Consider the following 17,172-nt stretch of genomic DNA (forward strand, 5'->3'; position numbering starts at 1 on the left):
AGAGCGTGCTATGTGTTGTATAACCCTTTTTCTATAACTCAGGCTCCCTTTACATTTTACATTTGTGCTGTAATTAATATATTAATCATAGCAGAAATGGTAAGAGTGCTACACATGCACCCAATTTAAAGTGCCATATGGTCTGTATGGTGCCTTAAATTGAATTCATGATGGGGCCAGGGCCAACAATCAGGTGATTGTCAGCCCAAGCCTGGCCTTCTGGGCACCCAGCTTTCAACTTGCCAGTGTAGGCAATGTCCAAAATCATAATCCCAGGCTTCCCCTGCACTTGCAAGTAGAAAGTAGGAAGGATATTTATCACAGTGGAGAAATTATCCTTGGGATATGTCTGAAAGGATATAAATATTCTCCTGGTCATAATTCGAATCAGGAAATATTCTGGTCTGGCAAAAAAACATGCTGGGGGGCGGGGGGGCAGGAAGTTATATGCATAGTATGAGCTCCCTATGAATCCAATAGATATTGTATATACATGGACAGAAAATAAACCATACTTAAGCCTTGCCATGAGGGCAAGTGTTTGTCTTTAATTTTCCTGGGCATAGGGAATGAATTTAAGCCATCAACCAGCAAGCGAAGTGAAATAGGCTGACAGAAGAATTTGCAGGAAGGTCAGAGGCAGCAGTTGCTTTCTGACCTGTTGAGTTGATTAAAAGCTGCATTCTTAAGTTAAAGGTGCTGGTTAACATCCTATTTTTGCTCTGATATTTCCTTTTGTTTGTTTATTCTTATATCTCTGTCTGAACAGTACAGTAACATACAGTTACTGATTTCTTATGATTTCTTATCATTTTCATAATAAATCTTTTTGTTATCTTTTATAACTTAATAGTCAGCAGTAAAGATGATTTCAGAGCATTTGACCATATAGGTTCACCTCTTCCAAGGAAGGGCGGATCTGTCATTTCTGACCCACATGACTAAACAAAAGTGTGATTCTTCTAGCTGGCAAAATCCAATTTGCTAAAAGCTGACAAGACCTGGGTGAGGTGAGGAAAACTGAAGCATCGTTGGTCAAGGAGATGACCTTTGGGGAATCTCTGTTCTCAGTGTTCAAGCAGCAGATGGCAGAGAGAGGTTTGGGGCTGAAGGGCACAAGAAGGTGTGAGAAACACCTTTAAAACACTCCTGGATTTATCTGACCAAAGCTGGGGTCAGATTGCTAAAGCACAATACCCTGAAGCACCTAAGTCCACCTATGTGCCTAGGTGAAGTAGGATCTGGCCCTGTATGTCAAGGAACTGGAGTTATGTCTAGATCATGCAGAACAGGACTGGGGAGTATTACCATGAAAACATGCTCTGCCCATTCAGTCCCACTCCATCAGGACTAGATCCCCAAAATGTACCTTATAACCACCGTTTGAGCTGTGCTGGGAAACTCTAGCACCACTCGCATGAGCCAGCCTGAGACAGCAGCACTGGGAACATGCTAAATATAGGTACAAACCATGTTTTGGCAATTGGCATGTGCAGAGTACGACCCAATAGGCAAGAAATGCTTTGAATGTGGTGCTCCAGTGTGGTGTAGATATGCCCTGGAGGTCTCAAAGGTGTGCTGATAATATAAATACCTTTCATTTCTAGGTTGTAAGTTACGGTCCAGCCTAAGGCCCAGTTTTGCACTGGCTTCCATGGGCCTATTTGTAAGTGGTGCAGAACTGAGTTCTCAAGGCCTGATCCAAGTCCCATTGCAATCAACTAAACCAACTCAGTTGACTTCAGTAGGACAAATGAGGACTTAATTTGCCAAGACATAAAACTGACAAAATCTGATGGCTGTTAAAATCTGAGAGTAGTCTATATGGATGGACTGGGTTTGGTGGGACTCAGTTATCAACAGGGATCCTCATTTTCTCTGATTTAAAAATTGCAAAGTCTCTGATTTAAAACTCAAAATCCTTGATTAAAATTAAAGGCCCCCCCAAAGTCCCCCACCACCACTGCTGCTGGTGCCCCTCACCCCTCCCACAGCCTCCTTAGCCCTCCTGATGCCCCTCACTCCCCCACAACAGCTCCCCAGCCCCACACATACAGGCACATGCATGCACAGACACGGACACCCATCCCAGAAGGAAAGCGTGTGTGGAGGGAAGAGGAAGGGCAGGGCGGGGGAAAGGGAAGGTGCCAGCGGGGCCAAATCAAGAAGGGGGCGGGAGCGTGCCCCTGTGGCTGCTCCCAGGAGCAGGGCCCGGGGGTGAGGGCAGGGGCGCACACACCAGCTGGCCAGGGGGGTTCGCACACGGTGGCCACCACCACAACTCTGCCACTGCACCCTGCGCAATCTTCTTGCAGCCAGCTGCACAGATTTGCGGGCAAGTGGCATGGGGCACAGCAGTGGTGATGCAGGGTCAGCCACTGCGTGCGGGCCACATATGTGCCGCCCAGCCAGCTGGCTGGTGGGGTAGGAGGGAGGGCATGGGCTTGCACGCGGTGGTTGCCACTGCACCACTGCTTGTGCCCCGCAACCAGCTGCATGGCTCCGCAGTGGTGCGGGGTGGCGGCTGTGCCAGCTGCATGCCAGCTGGGAGGTGGGGGTAGGGCTTGCATACAGTGGCTGCCACTACTGCCACTTGCTTGTGGACCCATGCCTGCGTGGAGGTGGCCATCACGGCTCTGAAGTCAAGCGGCAGTGGTGGTGCAAGGTTATGGCGGCCGCTGTGTGTGAAACACCCCCGCCAGTCAGCATGCAGCCACAACCACCACCATCCCATGCTGCCACTGCTGCTAGTCTAAGGAGCCCTGCCTACAGACAGGGGCTCACATGTGGCAGTTCTGGCTGCCACCACACCGCTGGTGCCGCCCCGCAGCCAGCTGCACAGCTCCACGGGCACAGCTCTACAGGCAAGCAGCAGCCACCACCCCTCACCACTGATGCCACCGCAGAGCCATGCCTATGGAGCCGAGTGGCCGGCTGCAGGGCGGCAGTGGTGGTGCGGTGGTGGCCACTGCATGCAAGCTACCCTCTCCCTCCTCAGCTGGCAAGGTGGCACATGTGTGGCCCGCATGTGGTGGCCATCACCGCACTGCTGCTGCTGCACTGCTTGCCCACAAAGGTGTGCAGCCGGCCACAGGAAGGCAGTGCAGGGCACGGTGGTGGCAGTGCAGTGGCAGCAACAGTGAGTAAACCCCTCTGGCTGGCCAGCGCATGTGCAGCTGACAGAGGGGCACCCCTGCCCTTACCCCCTTATGCCCCTTACTTCCAGGGGCAAAGGGTGAGCCTGAGCCCAGCCATGGCTGACTCAGAGGCTCAGGCCCTGCCCTTCCTCCTCTGCGTTCCTCTCCAGAAAAGGCTGGGGGTTTCCCATCCTTTCTGCAATAAACTCTTGCAGGCTGGAACTGTGCGAGCCTGCAAGGACTCTGTGCAAAAGCAGAGAATCCGCAGATTTCTCTGCTAAAAGTGGAAATCCACATTTTCTCTGATAAAAACAGGGAATCCATGGTTTTCTCTGTTTTCCATGGGAAACGGAAAACCCGGATCCCTGGTTATCAAGTAGTCAAGTATCTGTAGCACCAAAATTATGGCTACCACTTATTAGCAGTCTCCTGCTGACAGATCAATGACTGCATGAACATAGAAATTAGAATATCCATTTATACATAAAGATGGCTAAGTTTGAAGTGCATTCACAATGCTGTGTGGGAATGCTTGCCCTGTTGCTGCCGGCACAGTATCTGTTCTGTCAATAAAAAGAAAACTCCATTCTCCAGGACTGTCAGTCTGGGATTTTTTTTATAAGCACAGTATTTCTTCTTAACTATGTGGCTGTTGGGGACAGGACTAGGAGCAATGGACTCAAGCAGGACCAGAGGAAATTTAGGTTGGAAACATTATGCTGGAATGCTTTTAGTCAGGGATGATCCTTCTGTGAATAGGGGACTGGACTAGATGACCTTGTGAGATCCCTTCCAGCCCTACTTTCCTATGATCCCAAAGGGGAAAATTTTTCTCCTATTCTCTTTTATGATTACAGAGACATAATAGTATTTTCCCGGGGTGGAAAACTGTTCACATCAAATGTAAAATGCCACTTGGTTCCCTCATCACCAACAGCACTAGACAATTGCAGAAAATCTTTATAGCAGTGATCTCCAACCTTTTTAAGGTGAAAATCACTTTTTGAAGGAAAGGACAGCCCAGAATCCAGTGGCAACACGTAGAGGGTGCACAGGGGTGCACATGCACCCCCTGAGAGCACTGGTGCACCCCCTGACAGGCAGCGCTCCCCACTTAGGCGATGGGCAGGGGGGCAATTGGCCATGAGGGGACCATTCCCCTGGCCCGGCCTCAGCGGCAGGGGGTGCAGCTCAGCCCAGTCATGTGCGTCCCACCACTCCCCATGTGCATCCCGCCACTCCTGATTGCGGAGCCTCTGAGAATCGATCTCAGTCTGGTGGGGCTGAGACTGTCCAGTCTATCTCAGTCTGTGTGCCCCCCCCCAGCTGAGATCGACTGTCAGAGGCTCCCCAATCAACCAGTCAATCATGATCAACCAGTTGGTGACCGCTGCATTAGTCATTTATACCAACAGATGAATGCTCCAAATGTTGCTCTAATGATTTTCCATTAAAATGTCATCCACTTTTTCACTTCTAATTTGTAGAGAATTGACAAGGAATCCATTAGAACGTAATAGTCAGTTCTGTGATCCATTCATTTGGTATCAGTAGCACTAATGAGTATGCCATTTTTCACTGTGTTTTTTACTTCAGATGAGGATACAGTATAGAAAGTCCAGAATTTTCCATGTACCATGAGTTCTCCATCCATATAAAAATGCTGCAGTCTCAACTTGGACTAGTTTTATGCTGGCATTGGCTTCAGTGGAGTCATTTTGGATTTAAACTACTGTAGTTAAAAGGAGATGCAGGCTCATTCTGACATTTTAAAGTCGAGAGGGTTTGTTGCTGAATATCACATAACCAAGAGACCCCTAATTCTCTGCATTTATCTTAAAGTTCCAGCTCTCGCAGTCACCTAAGTAAATAAGAATCTTGCCTTTTATTTATAATTATGATCCCAGACTCAAAAACCAGAAGGCAAGAACTAAGATAGCACGGTCTTATTTTTAATCTCCTTATTTTTAAGCCATGTTCAGGAGATTTGTGGGTTTGGGCATGTTTTAAACATTTAAATTGAGAAGGCTGCTTGAGATATACTAAGCACAGTCTCTAGGAAGACTCAAAGAGAGCTCTTAACCTGATCACTCCGTGATTCTGGTTTCAGTCCATTCTTGGATATTGTTTGGAGTAGCTTCAGGACTGCCTTTTGCTACAGGCAGGATCCAATGGCTGCAAGATGCACTTCAGCAGTGAGATCACTAGGGTGTTGGAACATCCTAAAGCATACTTTATTTCCTCCAGCAATATTCTTTGCACTGGGATCTGGGAGGAGGGTGATCTGGAGCAATTTGGCTCTGCATCACCCAGGGATTTGTCCTACATAGTCCTCAGGGAGCCAGTTAAATTAATTTGATTTTTTTCTGCTGAAGATGTGCAGAGCAGCTGGAGCAGACCCAATAGTCTTGATCGCTTAGGTTGCTGAGCAACTGCAGCTTCCGTCTGTTTTAGCTGAAATTGTAGGTGCCCAGAACTTCAGGGTCACACTACTGAACACTACAGGCTAATTGGTCCTCCTCTAAGCAACCATGGTTTTACATCTCTGCAGTTCTGTTGACTACAGTTTGGCCCTAGGCTTTTTTAAAAGGACAAGAATATGGCCACCTTTTCAAAGGGTCTGTGCTCCTTTTAGGGTTAGCCTATATGTGGACACTCAGGAAAGTTTACTTGGATTAAGTAATTCAGTGTGAAGTGAATGCGCACAAATTCAAGGGCAGTATATACCGTGTGGATGCTTTCATTCAAAAGTAAAGTGACTCAGCTCTAACTTAAACCTTCTTTGGAAGACGCATTTAATTTATGTGTATTAACTTCACACCTTTAGTTATTTTCCCCTAATTCCATGTGCAGACAAAAGTCTTTATTTACACATTTTCTACTTTAATCAGAAATATCCCGATGGAGCTGTTGTGTAGGTACAGTGCATTGTAAAGTGTACTGTAGTGCTTTGTAAAGGTTATTGTACTGCACTTGGTAGGAAGCATAATCTCTGTATGCCTTGCTCCACCCTTAGGTAGACTCAGCTTACTTCACTATCCCCTGAACAGCTGACCAGCTATTCTGGCTAGCACCTAATGAATACAGGGCTTTAAGGCAACTTCATGCCCACCACTTCACTAGGCACATTGCATGCTGCAGCCCTTGTATTGCCCCAAGCATGGAATCTGAAATTCTGTGTTACAATGATTTTGAATTATCAAAACCCTTCAAACTAGTATCTGCACTATCCTATTTGTATTATCTTTGTCCTTCCTCCCCATTTATAATGCTGTATCATTATTAAGCGTACATCTGTTTGGGAGAGACCCCAGGCAAGAAGAGGTCATATATAACAGATCAAGTATTAGCAGAGCTGTAGCTGGATGATGGCCTTGGTTCTCCAGACTCTTCTCATTCTTCGATGCTTTATTTGTATTAGTCTCAGAACTATTCTCTGGATGTGAGTAGACCAGGGATGGCTAACCTGCAGTATGAGTGCCACAAGTGGCATGGGTAGTTTCTGCATGTGGCACCATGGCAGATAGGGTAGGGGGCAGAACAACAGATCGGGCAGCAGAAACTAGAGCAGCAGTGGACTGCTACACTTGTCAAAAAAAGTTGACCCCCCACTGGACTAGGCACTCAGGCCATTTTTGTCCAGCTCTCAGAACTGAGTGTTAAACAGCAATGTCAGGAAGCATTTCTAACAGTTCTAACCTAACAGCCACACTTAAAGCTACTTCCTGGTGATAAGGAAAGAGTATTAATACTAAGAAATAAAAACCTGGATCCAATTGTGTGTTAGCCAGAAAAAGTCATTCTTAACTTTAGAGATACACCAGTCAGGGGAGGAACCTCAGACAGAGGAATAACACAGTACCTTTCTTTGATATGTGCCTTTTTTTGAGGCAGTGGCAAGAAGTGGTATGAAAGATGGTCATTTTTTTGAGGCGCAATCACAAAAAGCTAACCTGAGTTTGCCCTTCATTAGCTGTGGCCCTCCCTATATGATACAGTAGTATCATGACCACCAAGTCCTTCCTCACACATCATTTCCCATGCTTGCCCACAAAAATGTTAAATAAGTTCAGTGCTGGTGAAGGATGCTGGACCATTTAGTCTGAGGCTTCATCCATTCTCAGAAAGAACACAGCAGATTATAAACTGTTTTGGAGGATGACTCTTCTTGTTCTGCATAAGTAATCTAATTAATACACTGTGGCTCCTAAGTGTTATGTGATAAAAAAATAAGTAAGCACGTAAAATTATTATCAATAATAATAATTAGGTCTCTAGTATGGCAAAGTTTCCATCTTCACTTCTCTACCTTTCTGCTCAGGCTGCCAGCAGAGCTTTTAAAAAATGAAGCAGGATTGTGAGACAGACAGAGAAGCATGATAAAGGCAGCTTATCTTTACAGGTCCCTGAACAGGTGCCAAACTACCAGCCTCAAACTGAACTAGATGTCAACCTGAACTAGATTCATATTAAGACCTGGAAGTTAATCGGTTCTATAACTGACTTTTAATCCTTCAAACACTCCATAATGTTTCCTTGCTGTGGGATACCTTGGGAACTTAGTTACAGCAGGGTAAATCCAAAGTAACTTCTCTAGATCCAATTGAGTTTAACTAGATCTCAATCCAACTAGTGAAGGATGGAGCTGGACCTGTAGGCTTGAGTCTCCTCTTCTGCCCATGTTAGTGATAAGTAACTCCAAGGAGATGAAAGGAGTTATGCTGTGATAAAGCTGGTTTGTCTAAAATGCAAAGCAGAAAGGTTGACTTATTTTACGTGTCTCCTTCCACATGCCTTTTTAAAATTCTCTTGCAGATTAGAATTGATACCTACAATAAGTCAAATCCTGAGGTTCTTGTTCAGTCCTACCTAGAGAAAACTATTGACCTCACTGAAATTTTTTCAACTAAGGACTAAGTAAAACCTGGGCTGTTATGTTATTTTTTCCTTTACAGAAAAAGATTATCTTTTTACATTTTTGTAGTGATAGAAACTACAGAGCCGTGGTTTTTCTCTAGAAAAAATAGTCATTGGAGTTCTGGAGGTTTCTTCTGCCTTACTCAGTGTCTCATTCAGACTGTTACTCAGGTTTACTAGGATATATCAGGGTATGCCAAATCCCTGTCTTCTGCTATCCCAGTGATGTCTCCATGGCAGGGCCTTACTATATCTCTGCCCTTTCAGTTCTGGCAGTGGCAGCAACACTATTAGAACTAAAGTACTAGGAACTACGTTGTGGACTCTTGGTCCCAAATCTTATTTTGCTTGGAGGCACATAAGTACTACTTGCACGTCTGTGTTTAATTGTATGAGTCACTTTGCATCATTTCAACATATTTTAGATCCTTTTCCCTGCTGTATAACTAGACTTGTCCTTCTGTGCATGCTCAGAAGGGATCTACTTTGGCCAGTTCTGCTTTGTGATGATCCTAGCCTACCTGGGAAGGCACGTAATTCTATGCACATCCCTGCAAGTTTGGTCAGAAAAAAAAATAGAGCAGTGGTTTGGAGGAAGATGCTAACCCTCCCAGGAAGGTTGGTAGTAGTAAGGTCAGTACAGTTTCTAATGGCCCAGTAACACTGGGAGCATCTGGTTTATGGCTTAGGTGTGAATTTCATGATCTGCACTGGCTTCAAGTTTATTCCCAGATTGAATTTATTGAATTGGTTTGCAGTTACAAGGTCCCAACTGATATGAATACCATTTACACAGATCCTGCCCCTCCCTATGTGATACAGTGATGGTCCATCCGTCCGTCCTCCACAATGAGGAGGAAATTGACAGAATAAGGGACTGGAGAAGGAAGGATGTATGTGCTTACTGCACTGCACGGTGCACAGGAAATGTGGGTTGAATACCCAACTTCCTGTGTGACCTGGTGCAAATCCCTTAATCCTCTGTAAAAATCAAAATAGAAGTTTCTCCCACTCCTGGTCTGCTGCACCTACTGATATTTAAATTGAATGCTGTTTAGGAAAGGGCTGCCTTTTACTAGGTTGTATACTGTGCCTAGTGCAATATGTCCTGATTTAAGCTATGCTTTCTGGGCACTGCTGTATATTAATAATAACAAGGGCTTCCCAAAATCACACCTGGAGTCTGTGGCACAGCTAAGAATAGAACCCATGACCAGGCACCCGGATGCATGGAATCATTGTCCCTCCCATCCTGTTCTATAAAGCTTGCATCTGAAGTGATATATAACATCACTGTGGGTTATGGTGTTTTGTTTATGCTGCTGATATTTCAGAGAGGCTGACTTCTTATACCCAAAATGCACTACAATTCACTGCTCAAGCTCGTTTCATCCAAACCTCCTTAGCTGAGCATGCTAATTCCTTTTACTTTTTTAGATGGCTTTTCACTGGGTGGAAAGGTCAGCACGCTGAGTTCATTTTTGACCTTGGGCCCATTCAGTTTTTCCCTATGGACATCAAAATCTATCAAAGATGTTTTCTGCACCGGAGGTAGCTGGGATATAATGCCATAGATCAAATTGCTGCAGTCAGAAAAAAACTTTTAGAGTTCTCTTTGCAGTCTTGATTAGGAAATGTGAGGGCTTGGGTAGAACAGGGTTGAGTTGCTGCTAGTACTTCATTAAAGAAATTAGCCTTTTTGTAAGAAAGCCTCATCTCTTACTCAAGGTTGGTGACCTGTGGTCAGTAAGTAAGGAGCATTAAAGTGCCTTTAATTAGTAGACTAGAAGGAAACATGACTATCTCCAGCATTCTGGAGCAGGACAAATCATGATTGACTCCACTGAAGTCTGGATTTACAAAGCTATAAGTAAGAGGAGAATAAACACCATCTGCCCTTAATTTCGTGTATCTCAGAAATGTTATTTGCACTATTAGCACATGTGCACCGAAGTAGGAGTATGTGATGGAAAAGCAGAGTGTATTAAATCTGCCCTCTCCAACATACTGACTGCACAACTTGGAGAACTTGCAGATCAGTGAGAAATATATTGTACCCCAAGAGAAGCCCTGGGTAAAGGCAGTATATTTCATCCTCATACAGGAAAGGGGATTTGGCCATTTCTGAGGAAGGTGAAGGACCCAAATGTGGAAATAACCCACAAGCCTGCTAAAATTTATCCTAGAATTTCCTCGGGTAAGAGCAGCTTTTGGAGACAGCTGTGAATTGAACATTGAAAATGAGTGGACAAGACTCTGGAGTTCAGATGGGATAGAGCCTAACCTAAGAAGTAGGGTAGTTTGGGACCTGATCCAAAGCCCATTACAATCAATAATGCAATGTGACTTGTACTGAAAATGCTTTCTTTTGTTTCCCAGTAGAACAGGTACATACTCTTCTGAGCCCTTTTTCCTACCTGTGTGAGAAAGAAAGCACTGGAAGGTTTTCCAGTCAGCCAGCACAGTATAGAAATTCTGCAAGGCCATCCGCAGCACGGTGGTCTTTAACACTGTGGACGTTCAATAGCTAACAGTGGAAGATTGATTGATTTCTTCAAATGAGGAGTGGTTAGGACAACCTATTTAAGAAAAAGAGAACTCAAGCCATATAGTCCAAGCAAGGATGTAGCTGAAATGTAACCATTCTGCATTATTCAGGCAATGCCATCCATTAATTACTGCTTATTTTTCAATGGAAAGGGCAGACAAGGCCATGTATCATAGTGACAATCAATCATAAATACTGGAACAATGTAATTTTTGTGCATATAGTATCCTAAATCTTTGGAATATTTTAATGAGCAAAATTAGGAAGCTGAATAAGAGAATCATTCATTAACAAAAGTATTGGGAGATTCAAAAGATTGAGCACTGGGAAAAAATTGAATACTTCCCAGCTTGTGGCAAAATCTTGGCCAGATGGAGCTGCTTTTTATGGTAACCATAGAGCATTTACGTTGGAAGTGGGAGGTAGCTCAGCCATTAATCTCTTCCTTTGAGTAATCAATAGTATGTCACTTGTTCTCTGGACTCAAACAGGTGGCACCTATGGGGCTACTAGCAGTTACAGACATGTTAGGGTGTCACATAATCTTCACGCTAAAGATATCTATCTCTAGATATTTGCAAAATCTGCAACAACCTGTATATGTAAGCTATCCTATTCTTATATAGTGGAATGGTTTAGTCAGAGTTGGTCCTATCTTGAGTAGGGGGTTGGACTAGAAGATGGCCTTGTGAGGTCTTTTCCAGCCTTACTTTCCTATGATCCTATATTAACGCTGTAATAGCAACCGCCATTGATTTGTATGATTGCATATTGTGTATGCATCAAAATCCCATAGAATTCTCTCTACACAAATGTCCTCTGGTGCCACACCTGTCTAACGGCCAGATTTTTGGCCTGCAACTAAGATGCATCAAAAATTTCTTAGGCCTGCCTCCAAAATCTGAGGATTTTCTGTGCCATCACCACTGCCTAGCAGTCTAGTTATCACAAAAACAGAAAGAAGTAAACAAGGGAGACAGGAGGAGAGGTCACTTTTTCTTGGATTTGTTCCATTTCTCCAGATGGAGTTTTTCTTACTCATATGAAACAAATCCAAGGAAAAAAACAGAATGCAGATCACTTGAGTATTTCACAGTCTTGCAAAATGTTGTCAGAAAAGTATCCTGTCTGTCTGTTTTGAAATGTGGTTTTCTTACATGTGAGCTACTCTGAGACTTTCTGAATAGAGAGGGATATGTATCTAAATAAGAATAATAGTGATAAACCCTAGTCCCAAAAGCCTAGTCCCAGAATACCTGGAGGAGGTCCCATTAGCTGAAATGGTAGAGGCCAGGGGCTAAAGGTTGGGTAGATCACAACTGAAGATCCTGAGCTCTATTGTTCCTGATACTTTTGGTGCATTAAATTTCTCTGAGTAGATGATAATCTTCTTAATGGGCCATTTCTAGAAAGCAGATTAATTTTTCTTCGTTGGTTGTTATCAAGCTCCTTGGGCGGGGTTGCTCCAGTACTCCTTGTCTTTGTTAAAATTTAAATGGCTTCATTTCATTTTCCATTGACTTCCTGTAAATGTACAAGTCATTGATGGGTAATGAGAGGTCCTGCCTGCTAATGTCATTAAATAATACAGAACTCGTTCCTCCATCCCGTCCTGCATCTGTTAAGTAAGGATGTTTAAAGCACGATCTTAACCAAATTGTCAGCTTGTTTAGGTTTGCAGCATAGCAGTGGAAGGGTATGTGTAGGCAAGCTCCAGCTAGCTTTAAACTATCTTGTGTATTGGTAGCAGCTTACCCACAGTAGCACAGGCTGGCTAACCAAGTAACTAGCCAGATTCGTGGGAGTGTTTTACAGCTTGCACTGAGCTCTGAGCTATTGCTGCAAGTCAAGGACTACAACCAAGGTAGGTAGGTTAGCACTAAGACAGTTATTTGTGTGTTATGTTGCAGTCACAAACCAAATGAGAGGATTTTATTGTGCACAGTTTCAAAGAAAGCCATTTTTCTGTTCTTTTCACTCTAAATCATGGAAGTTTTAATTAAAATATAATTAGCTAAGAATGTCTTTGAAGTGTTTGTCTATAAATGGTGCTTATTTAAGTTCCTGACATTTGTCACTTCACTTCCTGTGTCATTTGATGAGTGACAAATAAGTTGACATGTCCCTTAAAAAACATGTAACTGAGAACATAGAAGGAACAGAAGCTTCCAGTCTTGTTTATAAGGCTTCCAGTAAAACAGTTCTTTTGATGTATATACTTATCTGCTGTATTTGTCGTTTTCTTCTTTCTGTGTCACAAAGTTTTACGTAAAGGAGTGCTGAAAAATAATAATGATAGACCTGTAATTATACCAATATATATATGTTGGTAGTAACTTCACTGAAGTTATCAGCTACCTCAGTGTAAAACTGATGGAAAGGGAATTAAGTCCTTCATATGTGACTAGTAACATCTTCATATTCAGATTGAAAGAAATTGAAAATTCTCATTTGCTTATCAGTATTTGCTCTCTTTAACTTTTGCATACATTTATCTTAGCCACTGACAGAAAAGTGGTTATTTGGCCTATCCATGTCACTGTCTAGTGTCTCTCTGCTGGCACAATACGCTTCTATACTATGGGAATCTAATACTGAAGTAGAACATGAAACCCTTGTCCTAGGTGGATGCCAGCGCTGTTCCATCTCATTGGTCAAGTTAACCTGATTCTTTTCAGCCAAGAGAAAGAGCTTCAACCATAAAAGTGCCCACCCTTGACTGCTACCACTCCTGAGAATTGAAAGATGTGGGTTTAAATCTTCACAGTCTTAAGAGGGCATTGAACACAACTCCCATTTCCTGGGTAAATGGGGTAACCTCTGACATACTGGATTACAGGACCATTCTTTGCCTCCAGCTCTAACAGCAGGAAGTGACCTTATACTTTTTTAAGGTAAGGGCCTAGGGGAGAGTTCTGTCTCAGGAGAGCCGTGAATACCAGATGGAAAGAAGTGCCTCCTGGTAGAGCCAAGACAGGCACCTAAGCCTCAGAAGGAGGTAGGATTTGAGACATACCTTTGTTCTCAGCTTTTATCTGCTCATGGTTCCCCACACAAACTAGTAGTTTTGTGGATCTCACTGAGAGGTACCTACTTGTCTCATTGCAATGGTTAGGGAAGGAGTCTGGGTATTCAGCAGGGAAGTTATGTACAGAATTTTCCTGCAATGTGAAAATGAGGCATTATAGTGCTTGGCACTGTGACATGTATGTCCAATTTTGGATCTCACCCTTAACACAAGGATACAAGGTGCAGGAAAACTTAAGGAAACTGATCACCTTACAGGATTGGGCCCTGAATTTTGTCTTTCTTAACTAAACTTTTATTCCAATTTTAGGTGGTCTCATGCTCTTGAAACTTCAATAAACCGACATGTAGTAATGACTGAAAGGCATAATAATAATAATTAAATTAAATAACCCACTCTGATAGGTCGGGTTTTGCCTGGCTGGGCATCTATGCACTTTTAAAATATTGTATCCACGGGACAAATTGGGGCCTTCAATGTTGTGGGGCTAATCAAATGTTCAAAATGCCTTTTCTTTAAGAAATTTACTGGATAAAGAACATATTCTGTTTAGATACACTGTTACAATTTACACCTTGGTGTTACACAGAGCCCAGCAGACTACTAGCACAGGTGATGTAAAATTTTCTAAGAAGCTAGCTTAAGAACCTAAGCTTACATTAAAGCTTAATATGTGAAGTATATCCATTAAATGTTGTGCTACTTTCTTGGTTTTAGGATTCACGCAGATTAATGTGTACATGGTGAAAAGGTTATTATGGACTTTGAAGCATCATTTCACGCATGCATTGGGAGCCACATTAAGTTATGCAGAGATGCATACACATTTCGTTTGAAACAGCTCTGTATGGAGTACCTTGATCAATTTGCTGCTATACATCAAAGCAATGTGTGTAGCAAATCATAGCTAGCGAACCAACCACCTGTTTCTCCTGCTATGTGAGTATATCTTGCATGTGAAGACTTCCCTGCTTACAACTTCCCTACTAATGTATAACTTACCGTGACCATCAGTGGGAGCATACAAACAACAAGCACTTCCTCTTAATGGTAGTTCAAAGGGTTCTATACATAGCAGGGTTAGGGACAGATGATCTTTTCGGACATTAAATGGGATAGGTATAGTATAGCATAGTATAACTATAGTGTAGTATTGCAAGTATAAAACACTAGATCTTATTGAATACTTAGATTTAAGTTACATTAATAGTGAAACGAGAAGACAGCAACCTTAGGCTTCATATATAATAGCAACTTAAATGTTGTGTATTTAAGTACACAGATTCACATTTAATTGCTTGAATAGAATGTAGAACTCCATTCAGCTGAAAGAGTAACTCACAGGAGAGCTTTACTCCCAAACTCTACTGGACTGTCAGACATTTGGTTAACCAGAGCACTCTTCCAAATCTAGGAAAGACAGAAACCAAAAACAAGTATGGAATCTGTATATCTCCAGGGAACTACAGACCAGTCAGCTTTACCTCAGTCTCTGGAAAAATCATGGAGTAGATCCTCAAGGAATCCATTTCTAAGCACTTGGAGAAGATGGTGATTAGCATGGATTCACCAAGGACAAGTCATGCCTGACCAACCTGATTGCCTTCTATGATGAAATGACTTGCTCTGTGGATGTGGGGAGACCAGTGGATATGGTGTACCTTGATTTTAGCTTGGCTTTTGCTATAGTCTCCCACAACATTTTTCAGGCAAGCTATGGAAGGAGGGGCTGAATGAATGGACTGTCAGGTGGATAGAAAACTGGCTCAAACTTCAGGCTCAGAGGGTAGTATTCAATGGCTTGATGTCTAGCTGGCAGTCGGTATCAAGTGGAGTGCCTCAGGGGTTGGTTCTGTGGCTGTTTTTGTTCAGTGTCTTCATGAATGACCTAGAAGATGGCACAGAGTGCACCTTCAGCAAGTGTGCAGATGACACCAAGCTGGGGGAGCAGTAGACATGCTGGAAGGTAAGGCTAGCATTCAGAGTGACCTAGACAAATTGGAGGATTGGGCTAAAAGGAATCTCATGAGGTTCAACCATGACAAGTGAAAAGTCCTGCACTTAGGGCAGAACAATCTCATGCACCAGTACAGGCTGGGCAGCAGCTCTTCAGAAAAGGACCTGGGGGTTACAGCGGACAATAAGCTGAATACAAGCCAGCCCTTGTTGTAAAGAAGGCTAATGGCGTACTGGGCTGCATGAGTAGGCATGTTGCCAGTAGTTCAAGGGAAGTGATTATTCCCCTCTATTCAGCACTGGTGAGGCCATATCTGGAGTACTGTGTCCAGTTTTGGGCCACCCACTACAGAAAGGATGTGGAGAAATTGGAGAGAGTCCAGCGAGGGCAGCAAAAATGGTTTGGGGACTGGGGCACATGACTTCTGAGGAGAGGCTGAGGGGACTGAGCTTATTTAATCTGGAGAAAAGAAGTCTGAGAGAGGATTTAATAGCAGCCTTTGACTGCCTGAAGTGGGGGTCGAAAGAGGATAGGACTAAAGTGTTGTCAGTGGTGGCAGATGACAGAAAAAGGAGCAACGGTCTGAAGTTGCAGCAAGGGAAGTTTAGGTAAGATATTAGGAAGAATTTTCTCATGAGGCGGGTAGTTAAAACACTGGAACAGGTTACCCAGAGAGGTGGTGGCATTTCTGTCCTTGGATGTTTTTAAGACCCAGCTAGACAAAACTTTGGCTGGGATGATGTGGTTGCGGATGGTCCTGTTTTGAGCAGAGGGATTTGGGAGCATGTGCTATTAGGGAAATGAACAAAAGCAACAATATGGGAATAAAGAGAGACATGGGGGATAGGATCAGGAGGAGGAAAGAGGGGAAAACAGACTGACATAAGAGTAATACAAAAATGGGAATGATAAATAGTGGGGGAATGAAATGGTGGAGAAAAGTGAGGGGAGAGGACTTGTAATGAAGCATAGAAGAATGAGAGGAGCAGAAAGAGAGAAAATAGAACTGAATACAAGATGAATAAAAGAGTGAGAGAAAGAGAAGACGTGTAACAGAAAAATTAGAAAATAGAGATGGTCAAACTTTTCTCATTTTCTATTAACCTTTGAACCAAACTTCAGATTCTAAAAAGGAAAAAAAATGTAATTTAGGGAACCAATGGAGAGGTTTTTAAAAATACTCATTTACCACATTGTTCTTCTATATCAAAGAAGGGGAAGAGAGAAAAGGCCTGTCACTATCAAGGTCTTTGTTACTCTAGTCAGAAGAGTGGCAGATCAATTGGATGATTTGTAATGTAATTAAGTACACAGCCAAAGGTAAATATTACCTATGTAACATGTAATATTAGTTACATAAGTACCAAAGTACTCAACAAAGCTCTGTGGTCTTCTCTTCCAGTACCACTCTAATTCACTAACTATTAGAACCACAACTTAAATTAACAAACTTAACTTTTAGCAGCTGCAAAATTCAAGATGTTGTGAAGAAAGAAGTTTAGTAGATGGGTGTCGTGACTGGAACAAGTTTGCCTTCATGTAATTGGATACCATAAGCCCTCCAACTAATATCACTTTTCCTGCT

General features: G+C 43.1%; 1 protein-coding gene across 4 annotated transcripts in view; it reads left to right on the forward strand.

Annotated features, from left to right (window-relative positions):
* Window positions 1-17,172, forward strand: part of PRIMA1 (proline rich membrane anchor 1) — a 137,554-nt gene that overhangs the window by 62,638 nt on the left and 57,744 nt on the right. Inside the window, exon 4 of one of the 4 annotated variants that reach the window (XM_014520758.2) lies at window positions 14,348-15,187. The exons of the other annotated variants lie outside the window; for them this stretch is intronic. Coding sequence (XP_014376244.2) covers window positions 14,348-14,363 — 16 coding nt within the window. The 3' untranslated portion in view covers window positions 14,364-15,187. Of the gene's footprint in view, window positions 1-14,347; window positions 15,188-17,172 lie in introns of those variants that run through there. 4 annotated transcript variants of the gene reach the window in all.

Source organism: Alligator sinensis, unplaced genomic scaffold (assembly GCF_000455745.1).
Source record: "Alligator sinensis unplaced genomic scaffold, ASM45574v1 scaffold47_2, whole genome shotgun sequence".
Lineage (NCBI taxonomy): Eukaryota > Metazoa > Chordata > Crocodylia > Alligatoridae > Alligator > Alligator sinensis.